Source organism: Arvicola amphibius, chromosome 9 (genome assembly GCF_903992535.2).
Source record: "Arvicola amphibius chromosome 9, mArvAmp1.2, whole genome shotgun sequence".
Taxonomy (NCBI): Eukaryota; Metazoa; Chordata; class Mammalia; order Rodentia; family Cricetidae; genus Arvicola; species Arvicola amphibius.
In genome coordinates this window covers 117,732,330-117,742,944 of record NC_052055.2, presented here as the reverse complement: position 1 = coordinate 117,742,944, position 10,615 = coordinate 117,732,330, and the positions used below count along the sequence as shown (strand labels likewise).

The following is a 10,615-nucleotide window of genomic DNA, read 5'->3' as shown; positions in this document are numbered from 1 at the left end:
AGAATGGAGCTACAGTAGGCTATCTGGGCGGCCTACTCCACGATGAATGCCCTTCAAGCCCTAGGCAGGCCACCAAAACACTCATGGCAAAGTCCTAAGCTGGCAGCTACCCAGACTCTTCCCCTTGCCCTCTCAAAACCAGGGAAGGGGCGTGTCCCACATATGGCCGTGCATTGGGCAGGTGCAGTCCCGCCTACCAGTATCCTTTGTCGGGGGTTGGGGCGGCGTGTTCTGAGATCGGAGGCCCTGCCGGGCTGGCCCAGTAGTCTCCAGAGCAATTAGCCGCTATCCCGGCGCTCTGTTGACCAGTGCGCAGGCGCGGTCCCGCCCACCGGCCTTCAGGGGCGGAAAGGGCGCGCAGCGCGCTCCTCCATTGGCCAGGAGCGACTCTGCCCTACTGCGCACACACAACGCTGCTGTGTGTCCTTCGCTATGGCCGCCGTTAGAGCTCTGGTGGCTCGGAGGCTGGCTTCTGCGCTCGCACCGCTGTCGGGACGCCACCATGCTCCCTCCCAGCGCGCTGCCCTTCACAGCTCCGCACCGCGGCCTGGGGCCAGGGTGGCGTTGGTGAGTGTATGGCCAGACAGACTCCCAGGCCACCTTCCTCCTCTGGCTCACTCCCTGCAGACTGGGGTCGCCCAGCTGGCCTCCCAAGGTCGGCCCCTGCAGGGATTTAGCCTTCCTCTCCCCTTGGTGATTCCCTAACGGGCCCTTCGCCCTCGTCAGTGCCTCTCCTCCTGCAGGTGCTGTCGGGCTGCGGAGTCTATGACGGTACCGAGATCCACGAGGCCTCTGCGTAAGTCCTCAAAGTTCGTAATGTAAACACTCCCTTGGTTTAAATGGCAGAAGCATAACCAAATACAGTGGGTTCACATCGTGATAGGTTCAAGCCCACAGCACAGGCAAGACTAAAAGATGCCGCTTGGGCCCTGGGTGAAGGCAAAGTGCCTGGCAGCAGCCTGGGGCCCAGAACATACCCCCCCCCCCCAAAAAAATATGCAGCATCTGCTGAGTCAGCAACCGCCGCTGCTCACCAGTTGGTAAAAGGAATTGTAGAGACCGCTTGATGCACCTACCTACGTGCTCCGGTTCCACCCTCCCCTCAGAGGTCTGTAAGGGTGGGTACTGGTAGGGAGGCAGCCATGGCTTCATAAAAGCAACAAAGTGTCCTATAAATTAGGAATACCCCCCCCCAAGCTTCACACCCTGCATTTGGTGGAAGTTCATTTGTAAAATGAGTCTGCAGGACACATTTGGAAGTGACACCACGGTGGATTTTCCCGTAGGATCCTGGTCCACCTGAGCCGAGGCGGGGCCGAGGTCCAGATCTTTGCTCCTGATGTCCCTCAGATGCATGTGATTGACCACACCAAAGGACAGCCCTCTGAGAGCGAAAGCAGGTATGGGGTAGGGGTAGGGGACAGACCGTACAGGACCCCTCTTCCCACGGGCAGCTTCTGTCCTGCAGCCTTCTAGGTTATGCAGTGGAGTGTGTGTTCTTCACCCCAGCCGTCATCCAACTGTTCTGGAAATGCATGGCCCTGGGCACAGTGGCTCTGACCTCCCAGTTAGCACTGCGGGAATGGCAGGAGCCACTGTTGTCCTCCCTCTGGATGGGAGGTGGTCATGGTGTGTTCTTTCTAGTCATTGTGTGGCACTGTGTTGTGCCCCTTTAGCTAATTTACAGCTACTTTTTAAATTTGGTTTTGGTTTTTGGCTTTTTGAGACAGGGTCTATTTGGCCCTAACAGGCCTGGAACTCACTGTGTAGACCAGTCTAGCCTTGAATTCATAAGAAAGTCACCTGCCTCTTCCTCCCAAATACTGAGATCAAAGGCATGTGCCACCATGCCCAGCACAACTACATTTTTATTGTTGTTTTGGTTTTTCAAGACAGGGTTTCTTTGTGTAACTGTGTAACTTAGCTGTCCTGGAACTAGCTCTGTAGACCAGGCTGGCCTCAGACTCAGAGATCTGCCTGCCTCTGCCTCGCGAGTGCTAGGATTAAAGGCGTGCACCACCACCACCTGGCCACAACTACATTTCTTATCCGAGGCCTGGTTGCAAGGTGGCCTGAGGGCTGAGACTGAAAGAGGAGGGAGAGGAACTTTAACTGCTCAGGCTGTCTGTTGGGATCCCCACCATTTCCTTCTCTGTCCAGGCCCCAGGCCCTTGAATCTGCCCCTCCTCCTGCGTTGTACAAGCCCAGGTGAGGCAGCGGTAGCTTCCTGCTGTGTCTGATGTTCAGGTGGCTTCAGGCATCCTTAAAAGTAGTTTCCTACACCACCCGCTCCGGTGAGGAGTACTGAATTCTGCCTGCTGTGGATACTTGGTGGGCTTCCAGTTCCTCCTGATCCCTGATTCCAGGTAACCTAGTGTCGATCCTGAGGCCAGCCTGCAAGGCTTGTTTTTGTAGGTCACTAGAGTCCTGTCACTGTCTCCAGACGTTGCCTGGATGTGCTAATTGGGGAGAATTCAGTCTCACGTGTGAGCCTACTCATTTCGCACTGTGAGCCATGTTCAAGAAAAGTCCCCAGTGGTGCCTGTGTCCTGGCCCTGCTACGCCCTGATCCTTTGCTCCATTTGTGCTCTTTCCAGGAATGTTTTGGCAGAATCAGCAAGGATTGCCCGAGGCAAGATCACCAATCTGGCCCAGCTCAAAGCTGCCAACCATGATGCCGCCATTTTCCCTGGAGGCTTTGGAGCTGCCAAAAACCTGTGCGTGTCCAAGTGTAAGGGTCTAGACCACAGTAGTACCAGCTCTTTTACAAGGGGTGGGCTGGGGTCACTTTAGCAAGACCAGTGAGGGGTTCTCTACTTCTTCCTCAGAACACTCCAGTGCCTCGAAGCTGTCCGGCAGGGCTGGGCAGTCTTACTGACCTCCATGCTGTGAATCAGGTCTCAGCAAACTCTGCTGGCTTGTCCTTGCAAGTGTCAATTCTCACACAGAGCTGTCCTTCTGTGGTGGTTTGAATGACAGTGGCCCTAGGCTCATATGTTTGAATGCTTGGTTCCTATTTGGTAGAATCCTTTGGAAGAATTAGGAGGTGTGGTGTTGTTGGAGAAAGTTTATCAAAGGGGGTAGGCCTCGAGGTTGCAAAAGTTCACACCAGGCCCATGTAGTTGGTCAGTCTCTCTGTCTGTCTCTCTCTCTCTTTCTGCCTGCCAACTTGCAGATCAGATGTAAGCTCTTAGCTACTGCTCCAGTGCCATCCATGCCTGCCTGCTGCCATGCTTCATGCCGTGCTTGTTTTGGACTAACCCTCTGAAACCATAAAAATGCCTTCTTCTCTAAGTTGCTTTGCTCATAGCGTCTCTGCACAGCAGTAGAGCCGTAAGTAGGACACCCTCTCACACCGTGCGGCGGCAGGAAAGGTCTGGGCTGTTGCCGTGGGAAATAGTAAACAAACTCAAGGCGAGACGAGTTGGAGTCCTTTTCACAGCTCTAGTTGGTTTTCCCTTGAGCATTTGTGGAAGCTTCTGTGGTTCTAGCCTCCACATGACCCTGTTTGAGAGGTGACCACCCAGCTCGTTGTCAGGGAGAACCGTGAGAGGCTCTGCAGTATCCCCTAGGCATTTCATTGGACGTCCTGCTCCCAGACGGGAAGAACACAGGGCTTCATGCTCTGGAGTATCACCGGTCCACCTTTGTTTGTTTGTGTTTTGTGTTTTGACACAGGGTTTCTCTGTGTAGTCCTGGCTGCCCTGGCACTCGCTGGCCTTGAACTCACAGAGATCCATCTGTCTCTGCCTCCCGAGTACTGCAATAGACACTATTAAAGGTGTGCTACCACCACCTGGCTCCAATCCACCTTTCTTAATCCGAACCTTCTGACTGCTTTGTTGGGTCATTGAAATGTCCCTTTCTCCAGATTCTGCACACCACCAGCCTCTTTGATAGCACCCACCCATTCCGCCCTGAAACCAGTGATTCTGGAGGTACCAGCCCTAACCGAGGGCCTGTGTGCTCCATCCTCACAGCGGCAATGCAGGTCATGGGTATCACTGGATTCTTTTCCCTTCACCCGGACCACTGTTTCTTGGAAGGCTGGTCTGCGTTCCTTACTTCTGCCTGTTAACTCCTGCCTAGTGGAAGATTGTCCAGAGGCTGTGCCTGCCAGCACAACTGGGCCATCTTGCTCACTTAGGAGAGTGGGCTCGGGAGCATGTGAGGTGGTGAGTTTCCATGGCAATTTAGGAGTCTGAGCCTCAGTACCTGTGCCTGAGCCCACTAGCCCCTGTGAGGTAGCTGCCATCTTCCTTTTTAACGACCTTTGCGGAAGAATGGCAGGCCCTCGTTGATGCTGCTTTGAACCCCTGAGCCTGCCAGGCTGGTGTCATTGAAATGTAGCACGCATATGTGGCAGCAGGTGGCTAAGCCTTAGTGTGCACATGCAGTGAAACCCTCTCTTTGAGGTTTTGGTTTTGGTTTGCTGCCCCTGGATCCTGAAGGCAGAGTAGTCACAGACTGTCCACCCACCTCTTGCATTCCACCCTGCTGGCTGGTGGATGAGAAGCTAGATGCAGTTAGGCATCCAGTGTAATAGCAGACTGCCCACCGCCAGGGCAGTGGCCACACTGTGGGACACACTGCTGACCAGTGGGCCACTCGGAGACTATGGGGCCACCACTGAGCAGAGCCTCTCCTCTCGTGGCAGGAGCACGTTTGCCGTGGATGGGAAGGACTGCACGGTTAACAAGGAAGTAGAGCGCGTCCTAAAGGAGTTCCACGGGGCCGGGAAGCCCATCGGGTAGGTGATGCACTGAGGTTCAGAAGGATGCCATGGGTTGTGGAAGTTCCTGGCACATTGCCAGCTCTTGGTATGATGTGATGGCTCCACCATCTGGAACCCAGTAAGACCAGCGACGGCCTGGGAGTGTGGTAGAAGTGGGATTGGCCCCTAGGTAGGGCAGCCATGTGAGCCCAGCCCATGTTCACTAGGCCCAGCTGCTCACCTCCTGTGTGTCAGGGCTGCTCACTTTGGTTTTGAGTTTTACCAGCTTTGACTGGCCTGGAACTCACCATGCAGACCAAGCTGGCCTTGATTGAACTCGCAGAGATCCATCTGCCTACTGAATGCTGGGATTACCACCCGTGCCACCATGCCCAGCCCGGGCAGCTCACTTCTGAGGGTCATGAGGTCATGCAGGGCTGTTACCTACGCTGAGCACTCTACATCAGTGATCCTCAACCTTCTAATACTACAACCCTTTAATACAGATCCTCAAGTTGTGGTGACCTCCAACCATAAAATTATTTCATTGATACTTTATAACTGTAATTCTGCCACTGTTGACAATCATAGTGTAAATATCTGATATGCAAGCCCTGTGAAAGGGTCGTCCACCCCACCCAACCCCTGGTTTAAAGCCGCTGCCGTAGACAGTGGGCCACCAGATGGCAGTGCAGAGTTTGGCTTCCCTGACCCCTCAGCTTTCCTTGCAGCCATCTGTGCCCAGGGCTGCTCAAGTCCTGACCCGACTGCCTAGTGCCACAAGCTGGGGCAAGGCTCCCAAGCTGCAGCCTCTGGGGACCAGACCATCCTCAGTCCTCGCTCTCAGTGTGCTCCCTGTGCTGACACAGCTCCTCCAACTTTCAGCTTGTGCTGCATCGCGCCTGTCCTCGCAGCCAAAGTGATCAAAGGTGTCGAGGTCACCGTGGGCCACGAGCAAGAGGAAGGTGGCAAGTGGCCTTATGCTGGAACTGCAGAAGCCATCAAAGCCCTGGGCGCCAAGCACTGTGTGAAGGGTGTGACCATATCCTTCCTGGTGGTCGGTCAGTGTGGTGTCAAGTAGCACATTAGTGTCATTCATTTGGTCACTGAAGGTGTCTGTGGCGGACAGCCTTCTCTACGGGGATTATGGTTGCTGGTCTTATTTCAAGGCAGCCCCTGGGCAGGAGGACAGGGCCTACCCGTGTTGTGGGGTGGAGCTAGCTTCGTCTGCCACAGACAGGCTGGTGGAATACTGACTCCACAGCTGGCCAGGGAATCCATATTTCTGCACGTCAGCCTGGAGTATACAGCTGCAATGCCTGGTCCCCACAAGGTTAGGTGGCCTGTGAGGAGTGCAGACTAGGGCAGGACTCTGGGACCTGGAGAAACTGTTGCTGGTGACCACAGAAGGAAATAAGACCAGTGTGGGAGAAGTGAGCAGGGCTCCTAGCTTGCTCTAGCGGGCCCCTCAGTTTCCACTGCTGAAGCCTACGGGGGCCTGGCCAGGGTGAGTTTTACTGCCCTGCCCCCCCCCCCCGTGTAAGGCAGCATGCAGGCTGTTATCAGGTACTGCCCCCCCTCCCCAGTAGGTCACATTTTCTTTCTCTTGCATACCTGTGAGTCGAGAGCTAGTCCCTCTTGTTTAATTGGATGACAGCAGTATAGCAGGTGCAGACTTGGTGCCGTGGTGTCCTTGAGCAGCAAAGGAGCTGCAAGACAGGGCGGGTGGGCCTCTTCCCCGCAATTCCCTGTGGTCCTGCCCAGTGCTGTGTTTTCCCTAACAGCTATGCACGAAGCTCACGTAGACCAGAAAAACAAGGTGGTCACGACCCCGGCCTTCATGTGCGAGACAGCACTCCATCACATCCACGACGGGATTGGGGCTATGGTGAAGAAGGTGCTAGAACTCACTGGAAAGTAGCACTGCCTGGGCTCCATTCAGCAAGGACAAGAGTTGCCTTTTTGTTAGAAGAATAGTCATTTTCTGCCTGAAGAAGGAGCTTTGCCTCCGTCCATAATGGGCTCGACCCAGCTCCTTCTACCAGCAAGAAGCTCAGAGTCCTCCATGGGCCCCAATAGCATCAGGAGCTTCACAGTGGGGGCTGCCTCTCTACGTCCCCATTGGAAGGGTCTGGTCGAAGCACTTACATTCTACAATCCTAGGTTTTCATTATCAGACCACCGTGTGATAACCAGACAGACCTTGTTTGTGGATAAAGAAACGTTCTCTCACCCAAAGTAAACACAGGCTAACTAAAGCCAGGGGAATTCTGTAGCAGGCAGTTCCTGCAGCCACAGAATAAACTCCTTTCCACACTGGAAACTACTTTCAGCTATGTCTCAGGCCTTCTGAAACTAGTGAATGGTACCCATAACATGGGGTTTCGATGAGTCTCAGGGAAACGGGGAAGTCCCCAGGAGTGGGCCTGTGTGCTGGCCCGCTGCCAGGGACCTGGGTAAAGAAAAGTGAAGAGCGGTGGTGCCCTGGTGCTGCCCTCTGCACTTGTCCCCTTATGGAAAAGTGTCAGAGTGGTCTGATGGAGGTCTGAGCACACTTCATCTGTTCCAGAACATTCTCTTCTGGACAGCCAGGCAGCCTGAGGGTTCCTTGGCCTTGGTAGCAGTGACTGCAGCACCAGGCTGTAAGACTCCTTTAGCTCAGTTATGTCAGATGCTGGGCAGAAGTGGAGTTAGGCCAGGCAGGGAGCCTCCGTAGCAGGATGTCTGCTGTCTCCCGGTACCCTTCTCACACACACACACACACACACACACACACACTCACACACACACAGAGCCACAGAGAGAATGCCCCTTGCTGCTTCTCAGATTGATTCCTCCAGAGACCATGGTTCTTGGTGATCTGAGCTTTAGACCTCTTACCAGGACCTATGGCAGACACTCATGGTCCCTGCACTGCGGCCAGGTAGCCCCCTCCTGGGTTACCTGAAGAGCCTACCCCTGGGTCTGACCTCCCCACTCCTCAGAAGTGAACCTCTTGAAGCTTCATATATGTATGCAGCTTCACTTAAGTGAGTTTCCACAGTGGACGTACAGAACCGACACCATCCATCCAAAGCCCCTGCTTCCTGCCTGTCTAGCCCACCCAAGGCCACCCAGAGTAACATCCCTGTCCTGTGTTGTGTGTCGCTCTGCTCAGCCTTCTCCATCAGCTCATGGATATTTTTGCTTCAGCCTTTTGTTGGCCCATTGGCCCACCTGGCTGTACTGAGTTGGCTGACGTAGGCACTAATGAGCATCCTTGCGTCCTCGTGGGTCTCCTGTGCTCCAGCACCACACCAGCTCTAGGCTGCTAGACTGGCATTTCCAGCAGTTGATCTCCAGCAGAGCCCAGAGGGCACTCAGTATTTCTCCCGCCGCGATTGGTAGATGCACCATATAACATATTCGCTACACTAGGCTCAGGATTGCAACTGGGGCTGGGGGTGCTGTCTCCCGAGGTGCTTGCTGGTGTTAGTCACATCTCTGCCCTCTCGGCCTTCTGGGCATCCCCTGGGCAGAGTCTGTTGGTGCCGCTCCCCCTTGTCTGCTTTTCTCCAGCTAGAGATCTACAGTCTACTGACAAATCCTTTGTTTGGTAAGCCACGTCCATTGGGTATCTGGTGGGCAGGGTGCTCAAGGTTACGTCTATAGAGGAAGCTTCCACCCCATCACGTTTAGGCTGGCAGCTGCTTGTCTCCTTGCTGAGTTGTGCCAGCTGAGCAGAAGGGTACAATGGCCTCTGAGCACCCCAAAGGAGAATGGTACCCCCAGAACCTGCACCCACTTCAGGCCCTACCTACCATGTGGCCTGGATGTCCCGTGTCCACAAGTGGAACTTGAGCTTAGGCATGACCTGCTGCCTGGATTTCGTCCTTTCTCATGTCTGCCACACACCACGGTAACTGAGAGGGGAGTGAACTCATGAGAGACCCCCAAGGGAAAGGTCAGCAATGTCAGAGACAGGCACTGGGTCCCTGGGCAGTTTCTGCTCAAGTGCTCAGATGTGCAGGTGGGTTCAGTTGGCCCCATGGATGTCTTCCCTGACCAAGTGTGACCAGCACACTGCTTCCCCAACACATCCAGCACAAACCAGACCCCTGCCTGGCCTGGCCAGTCAGCGTCACAGGTGTGCTGAGCCGAGGTCAGGTAGAGCTGCGCTGGACTGTGCGTGGGTCTGGTGAGGAAGCATTCTGTGGAGCCTGAAGCCAGAAGTTAGCTGTTGGCACCGGAAATGATCACCTCCCCACTGTCTGCCAGGCGCAATCTATGGACTAAGAGACCATGCTCCTCGCTTTCATGGAGCTAGTAAGGGCTTGTTGGCACATGGCCTGGAGGTGTGAGTGAACACATTGACCGGGAGGCAGGGAAGAGGTCAGGCCCACCAAGAACGGAAGCAGCCAGGGTGAGTCAGTCTTCTTCTTCTTTTTTTTTACATTCTCTAAAATACTTTATTCATTTTCTTAATAATTTATATTTATCTTATACCTGTGTGTTTAGCACAGGTGTGCACGTGGGTGTCCGGGTTCTCTCCTTTCAAGTGGATTCTAGGAACTAAACTCAGGTCATCAGGCCTTCTCTGAAGTATTTGAAAACAACCCTCTTACATGAATTATCTGTCAGTAAAAAAAAAAAAAACTAGCTATAATAACTACTTTTGTTTGAGACCTGTGATTCTTGGAGTAAGTCCTGTCCCTAGAGACATGTCCCTAGAGTCAAGTCCACTCAGCTCATTAGTAAGGCTGTTATTTTAGGTATCACCAGTAGGCGGCACAATGGACCAACCTTGGGACCTCCTGCAGGTTCTGAGCTGAGCTGATCAAGGCCAAGGACCGGCTAAACTGTCCCCTACACTCTCCTCGCCCACCCCTGCCTATATCCTATACTTTACCATCTTCAGAAGTCCTCGTGGGAATTCCACGGCCCCTACCTTCCAGGTCTACTTCACAGGCGCCTCCATTTAAGCCAGCAAGTCTCAAATTGAGTTCCCAGGGGCTCCTCTCTTCTTCACCCCCACCTGCCTTGGCCACCCTGAGCATATACCTCAGCCTCTCTCCTTCTGCCCATTTCAGGACCCTGAAGCTTGGGCCCTGGAGTCCTGACCAGCGGTGGCAAGGGAAGGAAGAAGGGGCAGACACACATGGAGGCCCCACGGAGGAAAGCTGGGGTTCGGTGTGGGTGTGCGCACACCGGTAAGAGGACACATGCTGCAGCCTGCAGGAACCTCGTCGTGTTTATTATGCACAGCACAGGGGGAAGGGATAGCTAGTCTCCCCATGTCTCTGTGGGCGGGCAGGCAGTCTCAGGCTGTAAACACCTGCCAGGAGGAAGCTGCGTTTGCTCGTTTTTATAAATTCTGATCAATCGTTCATCAACACTCATGTGGACCCCAAGGAGAGCTTTGCCAACCTTCTTGGTCCTCACCTGGGTGAGGTTTTGCCCCTCCTGCAGGACTGAGGCTTCGGCACCCTTGACATAACCATGCCAACATATGCACGCTCTCGGGGCTTCCGAGGACTTTTGCCCCCTACACTACCTTTTCTTGTTGATTCTTCTATTTCTATCCTTTCCTGACTGTGGAGCCATCACTCAAACCCACTTGACATCACACTGGTAGCATCATATACACCAGGTGTGGCGGCACATGCCTGGAATCCCAGCACCGGGAGGCAATCAGGAGAATTAGGAACTCCAGGTCATCCTTGGCTGCACAGAGAATTGGAAGCCAGCCTGGACTACATGAGACTGTCTCAAAAAAAAAAAAAAATCATCTAGCTTTCTTCTTCTGTGATCAACTGGGGCTTTCCAAGCTTTGCTTTGTGCATTTAAGTTTGTGCTCCAGTTTGAGCTAACGTGAAGGTGAAAGACGTGCTTATATTCTGGCTTTTTGTTTTTGAATTGTGT

General features: G+C 53.9%; 1 protein-coding gene across 2 annotated transcripts; it reads left to right on the top strand.

Moving 5' to 3' along the window:
- Positions 1-365: 365 nt before the first annotated feature.
- Positions 366-9,806, top strand: Gatd3a (glutamine amidotransferase class 1 domain containing 3A). Of its 2 annotated transcripts, none has more exons than XM_038343386.1 (7): positions 366-567; positions 744-796; positions 1,287-1,400; positions 2,598-2,717; positions 4,658-4,750; positions 5,600-5,775; positions 9,784-9,806. In XM_038343386.1, exons 1-7 carry the CDS (start codon positions 433-435, stop codon positions 9,789-9,791), a joined length of 699 nt encoding a protein of 232 aa, XP_038199314.1. In that variant the 5' UTR covers positions 366-432; the 3' UTR covers positions 9,792-9,806. The 2 variants fall into 2 exon arrangements, with proteins under 2 accessions (XP_038199314.1, XP_038199313.1); XM_038343385.2 differs by lacking the exon at positions 9,784-9,806 and adding an exon at positions 6,507-7,037 and having other exon boundaries at positions 368-567; positions 5,600-5,756.
- Positions 9,807-10,615: the final 809 nt, after the last annotated feature.

Bases quoted from the DNA above. Each gene is read 5' to 3' on its own strand.
- Gatd3a (XM_038343385.2), top strand. From the start codon at position 433: ATGGCCGCCGTTAGAGCTCTGGTGGCTCGGAGGCTGGCTTCTGCGCTC. The intron at 1,401-2,597 runs GTATGGGGTAGG...TGCTCTTTCCAG, and splicing joins CCCTCTGAGAGCGAAAGCAG to GAATGTTTTGGCAGAATCAG. The intron at 2,718-4,657 runs GTGCGTGTCCAA...CTCTCGTGGCAG, and splicing joins TTTGGAGCTGCCAAAAACCT to GAGCACGTTTGCCGTGGATG.